At 45.1% G+C, this 21,197-nt stretch overlaps 1 protein-coding gene across 1 annotated transcript in view; it reads right to left on the bottom strand.

Annotated features, from left to right (window-relative positions):
* EPHB1 (EPH receptor B1) overlaps window positions 1-21,197 on the bottom strand; it is a 153,694-nt gene that overhangs the window by 67,330 nt on the left and 65,167 nt on the right. Inside the window, exons 6-7 of the mRNA XM_090284300.1 lie at window positions 20,613-20,677; window positions 8,147-8,269 (exon numbers count right to left, since the gene is read on the bottom strand). Coding sequence (XP_090140426.1) covers window positions 8,147-8,269; window positions 20,613-20,677 — 188 coding nt within the window. The remainder of the gene's footprint in view (window positions 1-8,146; window positions 8,270-20,612; window positions 20,678-21,197) is intronic.

Genomic DNA, 21,197 nt, shown 5'->3' on the forward strand with positions numbered 1-21,197 from the left:
CTGGAACTTACGCAAGGAACCTTCATGTTGACTTTTAGTTTGCCCATTAGGGCACAGAAGCTGAGCCACATACCTGCCATTCAGCCTTGCCTGCAAACACCTGCCTTCCCAAAACCTTTGGGTTTTCCATTGTGCCTTGAGGTTCCTTTTAGCCATCCTTCAGGAAAGCAACCTTCGTTCCTTCCCTGGAAAGACTGCCATGAACCGCACAACCAACCAAGGTGTCAGGCCTTTTTCCTTCTGGGCTTTCCTTAGCTTCAAAAGTCAAGTCCAGTTCCTCAGGGCTTTCTGGTAACAGCCAGAGCCTAAGCATGCCTCCTTCAGGCATGTCACTCCAGTCAAAAGTCTTGGTTAACAATACCTTTATTAACAACTGGTCTTTTTAGTTTTATGCAAAGAAACCTAACGGTAATTACTTACTCCTTTAAATTGCCAAATTCTGGAGGGATCAGGTAAGGAGAAAAATACACAGTGTGAAGGAAAATCCTTGTCCTTCTAATATTCCCAAGATTGCATTTCCATGCCTTATACTTTCTTTTGTTCACTTTCCTACATGTGAACTTTTCTTAACTTTCTCTGGGAAACCTCAATTTTCCTTTCAGATTATATGGCCAGTACCAATACAGAGAATTCCAGACCCTTCCTGGGCCTCAGAGAATTCTAGACCTTACATAGGTCTCTAATGGCTAATGCCAAACCAATACAGGGAATTCCAAATGACCTTTCATAGGTCCCAAGGCTAAATGCCAACACAGGGAATTCCAAATGACCTTACATAGGTCCCCAATGGCTAAATGCCAACACAGGGAATTCCAAATGACCTTTCATAGGTCCCCAATGGCTAAATGCCAATACAGAGGTACAGTAACCATACAGTTAGACCACAAGTAGTTGAGGTTTCCCTCTTCCAAGGTTTAAAAACTTTCACAACCTTTCTATATATTTACCCATTCAGATTTAACCGTAACCCATTTCCAATTCTTTTCCACACTGTAAAGGACTCTACCCAAACTCAGTATTTGGCAGCTAAAATTCCCTAGATTTGCAAGCACATGCCTAAAGCAAAAGAAACACTTTTAATCTGTGTTTCAGTTCACTGTCCTTTTTTTCGAAAGAGTAATTTCAAATCTTCTTCTGGAGTGCAGGTCCAACTTTCCCTTTCGGTGTCAGTCACAGCAGCAGGGTCTGTGTCCTCCTCAGGCGGTGCTCGTTTTACCCGTGTGTGGTGTATCCAGGGCTTGATTCCTACCAGCTTCAGCGAAGAATGTGTTGTTAGCATAACATCATAGGGACCAGTCCATTGTTCAGCCAGCTGCTGTTCGGGACTTTGCGTCTTCCAGGTCTTCAGTAAGACTCTGTCCCCAGGTCCGAATGGGTGCAAGGGTTTTCATTTCTACTTCCCTTCTTATGATTTGGACACTCATTTTTCCAGTGGCCCTTCTTTCTGCAATAGGCACACTGGTCCTTGCCCAATAGCTCTTTCCTCCTCTCTTTAGGGTCCTGTCTCTTCCTTTGGCCTCTCCAGCCTGTTTTAAAGAACATCAAGTCCTGTCTTCTCTTTTCTACTCCCCTTGCATGGTAAACTTTAAATGCGATGTCCACTAACTGAGAGCGGCTCATTCCTAATACTCCGTCTATACGCTGGAGTTTCCGTCTAATATCTGGGGCACTCTGCCCAATAAATGTCATGTTCACCATTCTTAAGTTCTCTTGTGCTTGTGGATCAACATCAGTGTACTTTCTATAGGCTTGATAGATCCTCTCTAAGAACTCAGAAGGATCCTCATCTGGTTTTTGCTGAATAGTCTGTACCATATTCAGGCTTTTTGGCTTGGGTACCCCTTTTCTAAGTCCTTCCAATATACACTTCCTGTAGTGTTTCAAAGGAACTAGGCCTCCACCATTTGGGTCCCAGTTAGGCTCTGTCCAAGGAATTGCCACAGTTGGGTCGGGGGTCCCATGGGGATCCTCTCCATGGAGACGCTGAGCCTCTTCATTAGCCTTACTTGTAACCAGTCGCTTCTCATCCCCAGTTAGCAGAATATTTAGGAGAGCCTGTACATCTGCCCAGTTCGGGTTATGAGTGGCAAAAATGGAGGCAACAAGCTCTGTCATTTTCTGAGGATCTTCCCTATATGAGGGGTTAGAATTTTTCCAATTTAGCAAATCTGAAGTGGAAAACGGAGTATGGGCCCAATAGTAGCCAGAGGGCTGGCCTTGCTGATTTATTCCACCTATTGGGTACTGCCGTAGAGGGAATTGGCTTGCTCCAAATTGGGAGGTCCCCTGACTATACTGAGTTCCTTGGCGGGTTCTGGCGGGGGAGACCCTCTCCTTCTCCTGTAAGGATGGAGTCATTGACTTTGTAGTCACTTCAGAGGCTGGCTCCAAAAAGGGTGGCGCGAGAGAAGTCCCTTGAGTTTGAAAAAGGGCAGGCACCGCGGAAGCCACTTCCGTCTCTGGAAGTGGCATGGTGGAAGCAACCTCGACCTGCAGAGGGTGCTGTGCCATCGCCACTGGCATTGCAGGAGCTGCGGCCGCCTGCAGAGGGCGCTGCGCCACAGGAACCGCCACCTCGGAAGCCTGGGCCTCCTGCAGAGGAGGTGGAGCCACTGCTGCGGAAGCTATGGCCTCCTGAACCGCCCCCACCTGTGCCTGGCTTGGCGCCAAATTAGGGCCTTTGTCTCCCGGATTTAGAGAATTAAAGAGGGCTACTTCCTCATTCTCCCTTTCTTCCGGCGTTTGACTCTCAGGAAAAGGCTTTGAGACCTCTTTTTTCCTCTGCACCATTATTTGGGCCTCCATTTCTGCTAAGGTCTTATTATGCAACTCTGCAAATGCATTTAGATAATAAACATCTTCCCAATTTCCTGATTGCAGGCAGTACCTTTTCAATTGCTTAATGACATGATAATTCAGGGTACCATTCACAGGCCACCTTTTCTTACCACCCAGAACATACTCAGGCCAAACAGTATTACAATAATAAATTAATATTTTCTTAGTCATAGGATAACGACAGTACATATCCCAATTTTCCAAAATTCTCTCCAGTGGGCTGCCATCAGGGACTTGCCCAGAACTGCTTCCATTAACCCAGACATATATGCTAATGGCTATAACCAAAACAATCCCAAGGACTAGAAAACATATATACCACTCCGGCATCCATAATTCTATTACTTCCAGGAATTCTCCTAATCGGACAAACAAATCTAGTATCCACGATGCCATTATTTTAGAAATACACAGATATAAGTTTTAGCAAACAATCTTACTTCTCTAATCCCTTCTCAGTTCTATTTTCTTTTCACCACACTGGCGTGCTTAGGCGGTCGGCGCCCTCAGAAGGTGTCTCCCAAGGGTGTCGACCTGCCACGGGCAATTATTAATGTCCCATCTGGGTCGCCAAATTGTTACAGAACCCCTGGGCTGCTCCAGTTGAAAACAAACCCACGGGCTCTTTAGTTAGGGGCCCGATTGCCCGCCGCCAAAATTATAACTCTCAATACCAGAGTTTGGTGAAAAGAAAACGAATTGTTTATTTAACAGTTATATAGATTTAGTTATTTGCGGATTTCCGTTGTTAAGTCTTATGCTCTTTAAAACACCCACAAACACATATCCTTGCCTCCCCCCCTTCCAAACCAGGCTAGTTTTAGGGAAGTCAGAGAAACCGTTTCCCTACTTTCCCAACACAGTTCAGCTTTACCAGCAGCTGCCAATCATTCAATCTGATTGGGGAGGTCCTTTCTGTGCTGTGGTGCCCTCCAGCTCTCAATGCAGAACCACCTGGATTCTCAGCCTCCTTGCAAACTGCCTTCTTTCTGCAAACCGGGTGGATCTTCTCTCCTTCTCAAAACTGCATGGCGAGAGCCTCTTAAAGCAGCCTGGAGACCCCTTCTCCAAGCCACATGGAGAAGGCCCCTTCACCAAGCCACGTGGAGGGAGCACACGAGAGAGCGAGAGAGCGAGCGCGAGAGTGTCTCAGAGTGAGAGCACGAGCAAGAGCCAGAGAGAGTCTGAGAGAGTCCGAGCGCCAGAGCCAGAGCGAGAGTCTGAGCTTGAGAGCCAGAGCCCGAACGAGAGCTTGAGAGACAGTCCCAGAGAGTCCGAGCTAAAATGTCTGCAGCTGCTTATATATCCCTGACTGCGTCATCTGACGCAGTGGGCGTTGCAAACAGTTCTGACCATTCACAGAACCTTACATAGGCTCTGTGTGCTTTTCATACCGTCCCCTGGTTCAAGACTCCTCCCATCTGCCTGAGGCTTTGGATGCATTAAAGCCATTTGCATAAGAAAGACAGTAGCCACCAGCCTCAGGCATGTGGAAGCATTTGAAAAGCTGCTTACTTCTCCCCATCCCCCAGCAGCAAACTCTGGGGATTTTTGGACTCCCCTGTTTCTGTAACATTATTTCTTGCCATGGCACTTCTCCAAGCCACATTTCCCCATCAACTCCAATCACCAAGGCCAGCAGTCACTCCATTCACCATGATTGGATACATTCTGGTTTAGATCAATTTAGTTACTTCAGTGCAGCCTTCCTTACCACCCTCAAGCCCAACATCCACTATCTCAAACCCTCTCCAGACAAAGGCCCATAACTGGTCTCCATGCCTCTAAGATCATACCCACCCTTTCCCATCGTCTCTTTTCAGTCCATTCCAAACACAGTATCTATCAGTTTCATCTCCCCACCTCATTTCTATCACTCACCCTGCTCAGAAACCTAGAGGAGTTCACCATTTTCTATAGGGTAAAATTTATGCTGCAGTCTCCGGGTCCCTAGGCCTGAGACTAATCCTCCAGCCTCAATGCTTAATACTTATCCTCAGCAAATCCCTCCCCAGCAGCCTTCTCCCCTCCTTGTTTTTGGGATGTGCTACATAGAGTGTCAGCCCATCCAAAGCTTCCATATCCTCAGGGGCCCCCCAGGTCCCTCCTCCCTGGATCCTTCCCTGCTATCATGCCTCTCCCTTTCCAACCTCTACCTATGTGTTCTTTGGGCCCCTCGACTTAGTTTTCAATTGCCTACCCTCCTCTTGTGGAGTGCCATTGTGTGTTTATGTTAGAAAATAACCCCCACAAGATAGGCTTGTTAGGCTTCAGTGTATTTTCCAGGACTTACTACAGTCTCAGGCCCAGAACTAATATTTAATGAATAAGGATCTTGCACTCTCAACTTAATCCCTTCTGCAACAAATATGACCCTCTCCTCTGGCTCTGACTCAGCAGGTATGGGCTGGTTCCTCTGCAATCTCTTTGCACAGCCTGGAAGTAAGTGTTCAACTACCAGCTCTCCAAAAAAACAAAGAAACCAATACCCCTGATTTAAAGCATTTGCCAGTTCCCATGATGTAAATACTACTATGGCTGATGTCAAGTTACCAACATGATGTCACTGAACACGGCACTGGAAAGAGATGCACATAATTGGCTTTTGCAAGGTACTGAAGCTGCCTCCAGCACACCACTGATGGAAGTCATATTAAATTTCTTCCTTAAATCATTAAAATTTCCTCTCTGTCTCAATATTTTATGAGTTTTAGAGAAACTTACTGTTTCCTACTAGTTTTCACCTTTGAAAGCTCAGGCCAAAGGTTATCTCCTTGGTGAAGTCTTCCTGACACCACTACCCACTCCCAGAATAATACTGAACACTGCTGTTTCGGGCCAACACTTTGTACACGCCTGTGTTGCAGACGATGTAAGATACTGAACACATTATCACTGGGCTGTTTGCCATTGAGACGGTCAGATCTATGAGGGGAAGAGCAGTTTTTTTCACCTCTGAAATTCCATGTCCAGCATGCAAGTAGTGTTCAATAAGAGCTTGATGAAGAAACAAGTGAAGGAATGACAAAATTATTCTGATTCTTCTTTTGATGTTTTGTCACCATTCTGCAACCCTGTTTTTGCCCCCTGCTCCAAATCTGGCAGATGGTTAAAAGAAATATTGCCAATTATACAGTACAAAACTTACCTTACAAAAAAAAAATATTTTTTAAAACTTGCCCTTCATACCAGCTCTTTTAGCACCAAGTGAAACCAGTCTCAATGAGGCAGGGTGTGGGAGAAGCAAGAGTGAGGACAAAGGAGAAAAAGAACTGGAGAACGGAGAGAGATTGGTTCCAACCAATCATGTCTTCTGTTAAAATGGCACCGAGTTACACATAGTGAATTACTATCCACAGGGCTTATCTCTGGCATTTCTTAATCTCAAGGACATGAGTGTATGGTAGAGGGTGGTCAGCAGCAACCAGTCAGAGGTCTTTATCCCAAGCTGATGGGCATCTTATAAACTGCTCAAAGTATCAATTCTTCCCCAGTACTATGTGAATCACAAAAAGGACTGAGCTTCTCTGAGTGCAACGCACAAACATCGGCAAAGGCTACACAAAAATGGAAGGTGAAAGATGAAGCGTGGCCATCAGTTGTCCCTTTTTAGGTATCCAGTAGTTGGTGAGCTCACCCCATATTGTAACTCCCTGGCAGGATCATAAGTGAGAAGGCTTTTTACTCATCCCTGACAAAGGCAGAATGTGGCTGATGTGTGCTCTCTGGGATGAAATGCAGTCCAGGACACATTGCTTTAAGCACATGATATAAATAACAACATTAAAATCACTAGCACCATTACCACATGACATAACAACAATTAATAATATAGGGAAATAGGGTGCAAGACTGAAAGCCTGCCTCCCCAACACTCTTTCAGGTTTACTGGAGAAATCTGTGCCTCTAAGAGTAATCCAATTTATCTGGTATCCAGCCTTCCAAGGCAGGATCCTTAAATATGTCAGTGTCTAAGGAGGAAGAGAAAATTATCTGCACAGAAGTGAAAGTCGTGGTTCAGTAACATATTTAATGAAAGTCAATGGGAAATATGTATAGACTCATGTGAATGAGATTATGGCCAGCCAGCTGGAACTCCTGAGGTGCTGGTGGGAGGAGAGTGGTGTTTCTGGACAGAGGGAGTCCCAGCACCAACCACAGTGATGCCATGAGGTTGGAGCTCTTTAAGAGGAAAACTGGAGCATGGAAATGGTGGCCTAATGGGGCAAGCTTTCAAATGCAACTTCCAATTCACAGATGGCTTTTTGACCCCTGAGCGCATTAAAGGAGGCAGTGAGTGGAAGAATGATGACTTTCCCCCTAAAGATAAAATATGGAGTAGCTGTCTGTGAGGCTTTGACTAAACATATTTTATAGAGTTAAAATATTATTGGAAGAGGCAATTCAATGGTTCTCCAAATATATGAATAAAGCACTTCTAGACATAGGAGCTAAAAAGACTTTAGCATATATATGCAACAAGAGCTTGAACAATGGCTAATAAGAATTGAAGAAGAGACAGAGAACATTGTGGAAGAAAATAAAAGTAGGAAAAAATACACAATGCAAACACATCTTTTAAGGAAACAACAGAGGAAGTAATAAAGAGATTACTTATAAAACAATGATACTTTAGTATATTTTACTCACATTAAGAAGTCTGGGTTCATTGTCTAATTGACTCAACTACTGATCCATTAAAGAAGGATAAAAATTCTAGATCAGCCTTTAGGTAGGATTTCCTGACAGCACCTCAGGCAATCAGTTCTCTGCTGGGCTGAGTTTCTATTCCTCTGCAGCAAAATGAATGAGAGCACACACGTTTCTTGGGAGTGAAATTTATCTTGCATTATCATTCATATCATAGATCTTCTGCAGAAAATTTGGTTATGGGTGGGTTTTCTTTTGAAAACAGTGGTTCATCTTCAACTCATCATGGTCTGTCTCCAAATGCATGGGTGTAGGAAAGGAGGAAATCTTGGCCCAAAGGCATGGAGTTGTCAGTGAGTGGGACCAGCTTCTAAAAATTTCTACTTCTTCCAAAGTCTTCTCAATTGAGTAGTTTTTCCTTATCTGAATTTGGGGGTCCATTTCCAGAATTATTTTTGAGTCTTTTAAAACTACAGCTGACTTCTCTACAACACCAAACATGCCACCACTATCAAGGTCCTCCAAAAACCCCTACAAACACGCTGTACATGGTGAAACTCATCTCTGAGGGAGAAAGATGGTAGAGAACACCTAGAGTGGTGGGCAGAAGGCGTTTGGACACTAAGAGAACAGAAACAAGGGGAGGGGAGAGCCATACCTGCTCCGATGACCTCTTCAATTTTCACAAAAGAGACATCAATCTCCTTGGCAAACTCCCGGACAGCTTCATTGGGGTCCTCATAAGTGAAGGGGTCAATGTAGATCTTCATCCCTGGGGAGCCTTATTGGAGGAGATAAGCAGGGTTAACATCCCAGAGAGGAATGGTGGTCATTAAGCACTGGCTTCTTTCTCAAGCAGTGATGGTATGGCTGGGGGGTCTCTCCTGCACACCAGGCTGCCTCTTCTTGCCTTGATGGGCCTCCCTATCTCCCTTCCCTCTGGGCCATGCTAGCCCTGATCTCTGTCCTCTACTTCTCCTTCTCCTCCATATTCTCTTCTGTATTTGAGCTTTTGTGAAATGTGGAGCAGATTACTTATAAGTGACAGATAAGGACCAGTTCCCTTACCAGGCGCTCACAGAAGGCAAGCAAGCTGATTGATGCCAGCCAAATGCATTAGCGGGAAAGTGGTGGTAAAATGGTAGGGTAGATATCAATATTTATCAACTTGACAACTTTTCTGAGTGGAGGCCACTGTTAAGGTTATTACTGATGGCTGTGTCCAGGGCTGGAAGAGGGATGAGGATGGATTAAAAAAAAAAAAAAGGAATTTGCTATTAGAAAAACCTCAAGATATAAATACCAAGACAGCTTACCAGAAAAGAAAATCTGAAGAGAAAAGCACAGAAAATATTCATAGAGAAAAGAGCAATGTCTAAAGAGAAAAAATGAGGTGCAATAAAAGAAAAATGATAATTGAACCCCCTTGCCTTCAGACACATTGAAGTATGAAAAACGAATAAAATGGTGAACGAGAAATACAGAATGGAATATAGACTTTGTCAGTGATGTTTACAGTGGTAAGATAAATAGCTGTGCATGGGGACAAAATAGAGAATTGTCATTGCAGAAAAAAATGGGTTCAGAAAGTAGAGGAGAGGGGACAAAAAAAGGAAATGGAACCCAAGAAACAAATGGATTCGTTCACAATGTAATTCTTCACCATGTTAGATGTGTCATTAGGCAAAGCACAGAAACTATTTTCATGGTGGTGGTGTGTGGTGGGAAGGGAGGCTTCAAAAGCTTAACTACATGGTCCAGCATCCTGTCCTTTGGAAGAGGTGGCATTTTCCCTGCCTGCTGCTGCTGTCTGGTTCATGGGCGAGTCGGGCCAGCAAGCAGGCAGGTCTGGGAAAGCACAATGCTATGTGCCCTCGGCTGGGGCCCAGGGCTGAGGCTGGATGTCAGGTTCCCCAAGCTCTGCCCTCTCAGCTCTGCATCCCCCACACCAGCTTATCCTCAGGTGACTCCCAGCCCTTCACACATGGTCTAATTTTGACATTTTTTTAATCCAAAAATCTTCTGAAGATGATTCTACAGCTCCCCCAAATTAGTGTTGGCTTGGTCACCAATTCAGGCAAGGATTGGAAGTGCTGGAGTATAATCCAGAGAAGGAAAATAGAGCAAAGAATTGAGGGGATATTTTCTTAAAGTCAGAGAGCCTGGTACACTGCTCAGAGGAAAAGCTTTTTCTAAAAGATGGGTTATTCTCAGTCACTAAATAAAGTCACCCCCAGCATGCTAGAAGGCCTGCTTTAAAGGATGATCAACACCACCCTAGCATGCTTCTTGGAAGAGAGAGAGAGAGAGAGAGAGAGAGAGAGAGAGAGAGAGAGAGAGAGAGAGAGAGAGAGAGAGAGAGAGAGAGATTCTACTTGAATAACAGTGGAAAAGGAAGAAATAGGGAGGACTGAAAGGTTGAAAGTGTCTAGCAAAGCCAAATCAGCAGCTCCAGAAGCAAACCTTGAGACATGGTTTTGAAGGCAAGTGGCTTATTTGGGAGTTGATCCCAAGAAGTCCCTATAAGTGAGTGGGGAAGTAAGACAGAAAGGAAGAGAGCCTATGAAGAATGTGCTCTCAAGCCACTTACCACTGTGAGTAACTGAAGCAGGCTTAACCAGGGGAAGCTCTTGGAGCCAGTGTAAATCATCACAGGCTTCAGAGTGGTCCAGCCTACAGGGGAGGGAGCTGTGATATTAGCACATGATTCCCATCAGTCATTGGCTGTGGGCTCTTTGGCCTGCTATGCAGCTGGATGGTGAGGCTCCAAGGCCAGAGAGAGCATTTAGGTCAATTGGGTAAAGGGGGTCAAATATATGGTAACAGAAGGAAATTAGATTTTGAGTGGTGAACATGCAATAGAGTGTACAGATAGTGAACTATAATGTACACCTGAAATTTCTAAATGCTATTAATGAATGTTACCTCAATAAATGAAAACAAACCAACAAACAAAAGTACAGATGCCACAGGTGGAAGTCAGCCAGTGTGCACTGAAGGGGGGGGGGGGGGACATGAGATGAGGCAACAACAGACCCACTCAAAATGCAAAAGGGACAGCAGTAGGTGTCAACAGCCTGTAACTTTTATCAAATTCTGTGCTGAGAGAAAAGGAGGCCAAGAGCCCAGAGGCCAGGGCCCAGAGGTGAGGTCAGAAGCCCAAAACCTCTTACTAACCCATAAAAATGCAACAAGTCCACACCTGTCTGGAGGTGGGGGCAATAACACTGCCTTCCTAGGGTGGTGATGATATTAAAGATCACAGTGCAGATGACATGCCTAGCACAGTGCCTAGCGCAGAGAGGGCTCACAAACTGATACTTTTTACTCATGATAATCACCAGTAAATTGTTGTAGGAAGTATTTGGGTAGGTAGGAAGAGGAAGTGGGGTGGGCAGTGAGGGATGTAAGCTGCTTAGAGTTATATTAGTTACTTTAAAAATAACCACTTTGTTATTTTAGATCAAGGGCTTTTAAATGATGTATGTTAAGCTGTCCTAAAGGATCTCTTCCATGGAAACTAATTAAACAATCTAGAATGTGCTATAATGAATGGCTTGCAAGTAAAGACATATATAAGAATGAATGAGAAAGGATTCCCCATTAATGAGCTTTACAGATATTGGCCCCAACCAGTTCTGGGAAGGAGCTAGTATTCCCAGAGGAGAATGGCTAATCTCTTGATGGTGCCAGGATTCTTTTAGGCCAGTAATGGGTGAGAGAAAGTTCACACTTTAAGGACAGGTGTAGTTTACTCACAAAGAGAAGTTTTCTACCTTGCTGGACTATAGAATTATGGTGTGTGTGTGTGCGTGTGCACATGTGCACACACATGCAATGTCACAGCTATTCTGGGGCCAGGGATTTTGATTGTGTCACAAGAAGCTGAAGAGGTTGTGAGGAGCCTAGGAGTGGTGATGTGATGTTAACTAGAATGCCTGACGTCTATGCAGCACTAGGAATCAGTACTTGTGTTCCCTGACATTGAGGATACCATTGTTACATTGAGGAAAAGAAAGTGAAATCAAAAGTCTAACAAATGGCTCAAACTCGGTACTTTTCTTCTGATAGGGTCTGATAGGGCTGACCTAGCTAATAGTCCTGGCCCACACCCCTCGGGCTGGGGGTGGCCATCACTGGTCATCTAGTTTAAATCAGAAGAGTAATTTGGCTGAGCACATGCACTTAGTGGCTCCCCCTGCACTGTCTGATCTCTGAATGACACATCTCTCCGGGCTCTCTCTCCCCTTATAGCTAGCCTTTCTGAAGTCCCAGAAGATGATGAGAAAAAAGAATGCCTTTAGCTAGGCAGAACAGGTCATTTGTCTTTCGGCTCGTTTTGTGTTTCTGCATAAATCTTGCATCAGCCTGTTCTTGCTCCCACTTGCCAGTGAGCAGTTTTTAATTATCAGGAAAATGGTATTTAGTGCAATGAATCACCAGACAGTGAACAAGGAATTCAAGTCAGCTGCCGAGTCAGGGAGAGCCAAACATTTGGAGACAGGGCTCAGAATATGTTCTCAGATTGTGAGTGTTGGGAAAATATTATTAGTGGCACTAATAATAATATCAAATGTAATATAGATCGATAATAATGTAAGGCATTTTATAGTGCTCTGCATAATGCTTCAAATTATTATTATTGTTAATATTATATATGTATAATATTTACAGTTTCTGGTTGCTTTTTAAACATAGGTTATGTAACTCTGGCACAAAAATGTTATGTATGGATCTGAACTTCTAATTTCTAGTGTCTTGAGAGAGAAAAATAATCTTCGGTTTTATGATCTTCTAGCTCAGTAATTTCTGTTAAAGACCTAATATGTAGATGTTTGTTCTTTGACCTCAAAATTCATTTATGCTGTGGTTGGGGTCACAGCCTGGATTGCCAAAAGCTTTAAAGGATTATAGTTCTAGGAGATTTGCCAAATCTTAAACATGAACCAAGGCTTTAAATATATTAAGTTTGGGGAGAAATGACTTAGCCACAATCCGGAGCCCTTTGCATGGCATGAAGAAGTCCTTGGAAGAGAAGAAATTCCTGGCTATCGTCAGAGACTCCGCATTAGTAGTTCAGGGTGCTGTCAAAAGTGACAACACTGGGACAAATTCTGCGAGGCTGACAGATGTGAGGGGGTGGTTTTCAAAGGTCAGTTATCAAGTTTACAAGTGCCAGGTTTTCAGGGCAGAACAGAAGTGGGCTGGGAGGGGTCCAGTTCCAAACAGTAGGTGACATTTAGGGATGACAAGTTGAAGGAGAAGACTGTGCCTCTTCGGCCCTCTTGTGCATTCAGAAAGTACAAAATCAATGCCGTGGACATCTTTTAGGTCCCTGGACAGCATGGCTGTCTAGGAGGCTTCAGGGGTGTCTGGAAGATCCCAGGGCTTTCCTGCTGGTAAAGGACTCCTAGAATCCCACAGGGTGGTTCTGGAGAGGTAGTGAGTCAGGTTGTTTTCGGTCACCAATATCTGTGTGCCAACAGGTTTGATGGAGTCATGGAAAATGGGGAGGTGTGTTTCATTGTTCCCCACTCTGAATCCAAGGCAGACTTAGTCATCTTTGTGACTCATCTACATTTGGTCCAGATATTTAAGCACAAGAGAGAAGCAGTTTAGGGAACTGCATATAAAATTCAGTCCCTTCCAGGGACTTCATTTAATTCTCTGTCTCAGTTGATTACCCCTCATTTTTCTCAGCACTAACTGGACACCCAAACAGCATTGTCCTTGGGACTATGGGAGCTACAGAAAAAAATGCATCTTGTAAAGTTGTTCAGGTGATTGGGACATGAAATAATTAAGGTACAGTACTACAGAGTCTGGAAACAAACTGTGTGCTGCTGAAACCAGAGAAGGCAGAAGACTAGGAATGCCAGTCTTCAAGGTCAGACTCTTAGCAGGACAAGTCACGTGGTCATGCATTTGAGTGGGAGAAGCTTGGAGTGTAGTGAGGCAATGCTCAGAGAGAGAAGTGCCACCAGCTGGAATGTGGAGAGAAGGGGGCGGTCTGAAAAGGAACAGTGCTGATGTACTAGCACAGGAGGGCCTTGATTACCAAACAAAGGCAGTAGGATCGTTGCCATCGGACACGAAGAGCTGACAACTGTTCTATCAGCAGGGGAGGGATGTACTGAACGGCAAGGCATGGGGGAGTACATTTTACTGGCAGGCTGCAGCACTCATAAGCTTTGTTGTGCGGGAGGAGCTGGAGGCCGAGAAAACAACTATAAGGTTGTTGCAGTCCTTAAGGTGGAAGATAACAGTATTCAGCCATGAGAACAGAAGAAGCCATAAGAGAAATATCAAAGGAAGAATTTACAGCAGTGAAAAGAAGACTTCAAATCAATGCCAAGACTTCTAGAATGAAATGGTACTATGAACCAGGCAATGGACTTTGGACAAGAAACCTTATTGTCAAGAAAGTTGGCACATGTGGTTTTGGACTTTGCACAGATGAAACATGCAGGTGCCTAGAAGGCAGTCAGAAAACTCAGAATGCAAGCAGAGCTGGAAGACCAGGTCTGGAGTCGGAGATTTGACTGGCATTTGGGGGGTAGTTGAAGCTATTGATGTGAAGGGCTGAAGATCCAGCAGTTTCTTGGAGTGAATCTACAAGGAAAGGTCAATGGAGACTAGAAACAGTTTGCTCCACCTGCTTCAGAGGCCAGAGACCAGGACAATAGGTGGTTGTCTTTCTCCATGAATGAGCAGAGGTATGGGTGCTCATCCAGGACATGAAGAAGAATACAAGAGCAGAGCCCCAGGGTGGGCAATGAGCTTGAAAAGCAGTGGATCTGAGGACGTTCTTCCTTCCACCTTCTGTTTGGAGGTTTCACCACACTTCCGCATTTTCAAACTTTGTTTTTAAAACCATAGTTACTGCCCAGTATGTGTCTCCAGAAGAAGGAAAATGGACCACAGTCTATTTGCTATTGAGGAAAACAAGTTTAACATCATACTGCTTGTTTGGTATCAATGACCAGGGAAGGAGGTCCTTCCAGGCAAGGCCATTGGTCTGGACCATTGAAGTCCTGCTAGGAACCTGATAGTCCCAGCCAATGAGCTCAGGGCTAAAAGAGTTAACATGGTTGCTAGAGGCTCTGGCTTAGAGCCAGCAGCAGATATATGCATGAATCTAGCTCATTAAATTTATTTGACATTTAATAAGCACCCACTGAAAACTCAGCCACTATTTGTACCTTGGGACCCTTCCTCCTCTCCTCAAAGGCCCTAATTTACTCATATTCAGTTACAAATGCTCCTGTTACCTCCAGAAGAAGTAGCCAAAATTTCCACAGTCTATCTCCCTCCTCCTGGGGGTACACCTGACTTTCACCCTGGTGCCCAAGGTGATTTACAGTAAGCTAGATGCTATGCCCTCTATAGTTCTGAAACACACCTACCACCCAGGGGTCAAGAAAGCTGGATATAGAAGCTTGGATCTAGGTGTTTTTCTGGGTTTAGTCTAGTCCAAACATCCCATCTAAAGCAGGAATCTGCTCTACATCCTTGACTGAGAACCATCTCTGCTTGAACGCTTCTAAGAATGGAGACCTCACTTCCCACAAGGTAGCCTGCCCCTGTGTTGGACAGTTCTAGTGTAGAGGAGGGGATGTTCTTATACTGAATCACATCTGCCTTCTTTGATCTTTCACTTGGCAGTTCCATTTAACCTCATGAAGTGCAATAACAGCATTTCCTTTCCTTTACCATAATGGTCTTGTGCTTAACGATGGCCCCTGATCCCTGCTGCATTTCTCCTGCACCAAACACATGTTTCCAAGTCTCTGAGGTAACAGATCGGGACTTGGCACCCTCCACAGGCAGCCTGCTCTCCCCTGAACAGGTACTTTGCTGACAGTGGCCTTCTTGCAATGGTCCCCAGAATGAAGAACATCACTCAAGATATGTTCTTAGCGGCACAGAGGACAGCTCTGTGCCTCACCTCCTCTGATCTGAACTTTAATTGGGACTACAGAGCCGGACAGACCTGAGTTTAAAACCTTGTCTTATAAATCACCAATTCTAAGAATCTGGACAGGTTACTTGTCCTTTCTGAGGCTCTGTTTCTTTATTGCAAAATCTAGCTCATGGGGCAGTTATGAAGATCAAATTAGTTAAGACAGGTAAAGTGCTAAATATAGTTAAGTGCTCAAAATTGGAGAACAATATTATTCTGCATCAGTAACAGGGCTTGGCTTTTTAAAATCAGCTATATATCACTCCTATTAATCATGTGGTTAACTAAATACCTACATTTGTTTACACAAATAACAAGTCAGGTTTCCTCCTTTTAGTACTGCTTCCTTTTTGTTTTTAACTAAACACTAGACTCTAGATTTATCCCTCTAGCATTTCTTCTTACATATATTGAATTAGCATTCAATGCTGATGGATAGTTCTGAATTTTGGTTCTGTCTTCTATGGTGTTAGTTATGCTTTCCAACTGTTACCTACAAACTTGATAAGAATCCCTACGCCTGCACATGACTCATGAATTTAAAAAACCATCAAACAAACAAGAGATCGAATTGGACAAAGACTAGAATAAAATTGGTGACTTCCTGCCTGGCTGACAGAGTCACTAACCTACTTTCTTTTGGTATGAAGACAAGCTCTGTACCCATTTTACAATACTTTCCCTTAGGAGATAATCAAATATTTTTGCCAAAATAAAAATTCACTGCATCTGCAGTTCCTCTTGAATTTACTAAATGTGTAACCCTCGTAAATGAGATGAGGCCCCATTATTTTTTCTTAATAATCCTGCGCTGGTTCCTAATGATCACTGAATTTAGTTTTAAATGCCCAGAAACCATCTGCTTCAGTCTCTTTAAGAATTTGGCAGGAATCAAGTTCACCCTTCTGTTCTGTAATCTTACTGTTCTGCACTTCTGCCCTATGTGAAAAATAGAGTATTGGCTAGTCCACAATCTTTGGGCATATACCCTATTTACCTCTGCTTTTCTCAAAGCTTAATATTAGCTCTGTGATTGTATCTGTGGTTTTGTGCAAGATGGAGATGGTTCTGTTAGGTAGGGCTGCTTTTGGAAGGTCCTTGAACTTTTAACATGCCTTTATCTTCCTCTTTCCCAACTTTACACACTCCACCCAACTCAGAATTCAGTGAGGTGCCAATCACTATCAAGTGTGTAGTTACTTAAGCCCCATAACTACCTAGTAGTGTTTTCCAAATATAGAATCAACTGGAACTTTTCTAAAATAGATTCTGAAGTCCACCCTGGCCCACCTGGATCATCCTATCCAGGCAATTTTTAGTCAGCCAACACCTCCTGAGAACTGGCCCACATAAACCATGAGGACACATTATGCGTCTGCCCCTTCCTGGTCATGGGAAACCCCTAGCCCCGCTCACCCACCCTTGAACATAAACCACAGGCTCCCATGTTCTACATCCAAGCATCCAGCACCATATCCAGCAAACCTTCTCTTCCCACTCTGCCTTCCCGATAGTCTCCTTCACCCAAATCCAAATACCCCTTTTATATGCCTGTTCACTGTGCTTCAGTCTCAGAGGATGGACATAAACCAGTGTCCCAGAGAGCGTTGTGTTCTTAAATCAACCGGATCTGCCATATCTCAATGGGCTAGATGAGTATTTCATTTGCAAACATTTATATGATGTGTCCCTTCAGCTTTTGCATCATCTTGGAAGGCAGGTCTGGGCGGGCAGGGGCTCTCAGCCTTTCTATGGTGCCATGTGTCCTCCCTGTGGGGAAGAGAGGCAGGGCCCTCTCAGGCACTGGTGAATGAGGCCGGGGCACTCCAGCAGGTTACCTGCCACTCCCAGGGCAGGAAGCCCTCAGAGCTCCACGTTGTTGTCACATTCCACAGGAAAGTGCTTGCACATGGGTGGCCTAGGTATAGATAGGTGCACACATTCAGATCAGGCCTTATCAATCTTTCCGCCTCCTGCACTGGAACCCAGAGAGGGGAGTAGCAAACCACCAACCAGGACACCTCGACTTAGTCCTCACCCCAGTCTCACCTGCTCCTGACCACCAGGCACCTTGAGCTGCTGCAGTATGGGAAGCACACGGGCTCTGTGGCCGGATTTAGAGCATGTGCAGTTCACCTCTGCCACCTATGAGTCATGTGACCTGGGTAAGTCATTGATCTCCCTAGATTAATGCCAACCTCTTAGAGTGGTTGTCAGGGTTAGATGAGTTGATGTGAGCTACCAGAATGAAGGTGCAGAGGAGGCTCTCCATAATTATTCCTACTCCCTCCTTGTGTTGGGTCAGGCCCATCCTCCATCAGAGCCTTGTTTACTCTCCTGTGAAATGTGTGCTGAGTCTTCCCTCAGCTCTACAGTCTTTGCACTGTGATTCTCCCACAGTGATAGCTTTAGTCAGAGGGACTGATGTCCACAGAAGAAAATGTACTAATGCAATTTAATGCATGAGACTATGAGTTCAGAGAACCTGGGCACAAAGAGGAGCCAGGTTTCAGGGACTGGATAAAAGGAGAACAGTTATGAATAGAGGAAAAGGATATTTATAAAAGGTGAACTGAATTTAAAAAAAGGCAGACTTCTAAGGCAGCCAAGGGAGTGAGCTCTGGTTCACAAAAAACCCTGCATGCACCCTGAGTCTCAGGGATGGTGACTGTGCAACTTGTCAACACTTGTCTTCAGCTGTCCCCACTGGTTAAAGCAAGGCCACGATTACAGCAGACTGGGTTTGGATTTCTCTGTAGAATCCTGGAAACCAGGGAGGCCTCCTTCTGTCAGCCTTAGATATGACAAAATCCCCCAGAAGAGGGCTGTGAGCACTTTAGAAGCACCTTTATGCATATAGGCACCACATGGTGGCCCAACAGAGCTGGTCCCCCAGAGAAGGAGAATGGCCAGATCTCATGTTGAAGTGGCCAAAAAGGCACCAAGCCACAACCCAATTTGATGATTGGGGATCCTCTATACCCTGCCCAAGAGGCAATGACAAGGCTTAGCTTACAAACCTTCAAAAAGGAAGCTCCCTGCTAGGGCAACCCATTCTCATCTTTGGCCATCTCTAGTCTTTAGAATGGTATTACCAATTTGTGTTCCCATGGCCATCTCTAAATGTCTCATTCAGAGAGTAAGTGGGATGCTAAATCTGAAATGAACTTTACGGTAGCTCTCAATATGGCAAAAAGCAAAGGTATGTGTTTTGGGGCAGGGTGGGAGGGGGCATCCCAGAATCCTGAGGCAAAGGCCAGGAGGCAGGCAGGTAATTCTGATGCACCCTGGAGAGTACCTTCACTTGAGAATCATAGATGCAATCAAAGTCTTTGTTTTCTTGCTGGGGAAGCTAAGGTCCTGCCTGCAATGTACAGGTAAGTATATGTAAAAGCATCTATAGATTTTGAAGTGAGGTAGAAAGGCAGGATATAGGAAAGCAGAGAGAACACAGTAGGGTTTTCCCCTCTGAAACCAGTGACATCTGGTTAAAGTGAAGCCCCAAGGTAGCCTGGAAGGGAGAAAGAAAGAGGGTAAATGGGGACTCTGAGTGTTTCAGGCACAATGTGTGTGAATTTAGAAAGGGGCCACTCTCTCAAATCCCCACGCCGGATCAGTCTGCTGATCGTGGGGCTGCCCTGGGCCCCTGGGTGAGTGACTCTGAACCAGCCAGGCCCATGTCTCCCTCCCAACCACAACCATCTGAACACCACCCCAGCTGCTTGGGGCTTGGTCCTCTACAAACCCTGGGCAGTTTCTTGGTCTTAAATGGAAAATTCCTGAAAAACAAGATCTTATCTACAGACCAGCCTTTGTACAACCCAAGCCAGCACTGGCCATGTTAGAACATGAATTCCCTTGTGGTGAAGCTGCTGTGTGGATGTCCTGGAGAAGAGATGAGTTTGATCCATGAGAACTCTCGCCTTGGAGCCCATTTTTACTCCCAGAACTTCCCATTGAAGGCATGCTTGGTCTGTGTGTGTGTGTGTGTGAGAGAGAGAGAGAGAGTGTGTGTGTGTGTGTATGTGTGTGTGTGTGAGAGAGAGAGAGAGAGTGAGTGTGTGTGTGTGTGTGTGTGTATGTGTGTGTGAGAGAGAGAGAGAGAGAGTGTGTGTGTGTGTGTATGTGTGTGTGTGAGAGAGAGAGAGAGAGTGTGTGTGTGTGTGTGTATGTGTGTGTGTGAGAGAGAGAGAGAGAGAGAGTGTGTGTGTATGTGTGTGTGTGTGTGTGTGTGTGTGTGTACAAGGTCTGTTTTCCATGTTCACGGCTGTGTGAACAGAAGAAAAGGGCTTATACTACAACAGAAGGATTTAGCTGAGATGAGGCTTACGGAAGAAGCCTGTGACAGAGCACAGCACAAAGTGCTGGGACATACTTCTGAGGGCATCTGTGAAATTTAAAAGGAGTTATTTAGAAACAGAACATGTCTGCTGCAAGGCTAAATGGTACCATTTTCTGGATGCAGGGAGGTGGCCCAACTGACCCAGTGGGACATTTTCAGACCCTGCAATGTTGTAATTACACAGATAAAAGAATAATTCTGACATAAGGCTCATGTTGTACATTGCTGAGGAGTAATTTCAGTTATAAAAATATTATATATCTTCTTTTTTAAGAGAGAGAAGATAATGAGTGAAAAAAGAAAAACCTTTCAGGTAACTTTTTAAAAGAAAATACTTGGGAGATATCTCAACACTTTGGTCTCTTGGGCTCTGCTATCTTTTTAATTCCCTACATTCATGTTCCCTGGCTTATCTTTGAATTTGGTTAACACATTCCCCAGCCGCTCAGTTGGATAAGATAAGGCAGAAGATGTTAATAGGGAACCCTCCATCTTTCTCCACTGTGTCTGATTTCAGGATTCATTGACTTGCTAAACCCAATCTTTCCCTGCACTCCCTTGTCCTATACAGGCTTATCAGTGCAAAAGGTAATCTACTTGCCAGGCATCCAATGAGGGCCCACAATGGACAGACAGTAAGTGGGGTTGGGGGGCAACCTGTGGTCCCTGAGAGAGGTGGTGTTGGGGCACTGGGGGCTGGCTGGAGGGCAGCTGTGGCCAGGGCCAGCCAGTCTGGCTATAAGGAGCTCTCCAAACACTTGCCTGCGGTACTCTGTGGTTCTCCAAGGGTCAGACAGTGGGTGTCTGCTTCCTACTCACCTCGGCCTGTGCTGTAATGCTGGAGCTTGTCACTGTACACAGCCTCTTTGCTGTAAGCCCGTTTCCTGTGGACACAAAGAATGGGAGCTCTCTTAGCCTCTTTGCTCCAGGGACCTCTGCCCTGGCCTCTTGTCCTGATGGGGACTCTCCTAGGCATCTCCTGGGATGGGGAACTGTGACTCTCACTTTAGGTGTAGCTCTTGTCACTGCCAGTGCTCTAGCATGACTACCCTTGTGGGCAGCTGGGTCTGCTTTCAAGTCAGTCTATTAGAGGCCAGGCAGCACAAGGTCAGAGTTCGGGGTGGAGGCTCCTGAGGATGCCTATTAGGGCTTGGCTGCACTGCGGCAGGGCCTGGGAGGGGCCAACGACAGGGCTGTGCACAGCAGAACCTGGGCTAACCACGGAAGGCAGTAACAACAGTATTAAAAATTCCCAAGGCCTCTAGGGCCAGCCCTTCTGCAGAACGTGGAGTTCCTCTTTTCCCCCTCGGCTCTCCTCCTGCCTGCTGCCTTATGCCCTCTGCTGAGGACTTCGGCTCTCTAACCAGAGGATGGGCTGCATGAGGCACAGGCTGTGATGCTCCA

Source organism: Furipterus horrens, unplaced genomic scaffold, assembly GCF_987537825.1.
Source record: "Furipterus horrens unplaced genomic scaffold, mFurHor1.1.pri manual_scaffold_7, whole genome shotgun sequence".
Classification (NCBI taxonomy): domain Eukaryota; kingdom Metazoa; phylum Chordata; class Mammalia; order Chiroptera; family Furipteridae; genus Furipterus; species Furipterus horrens.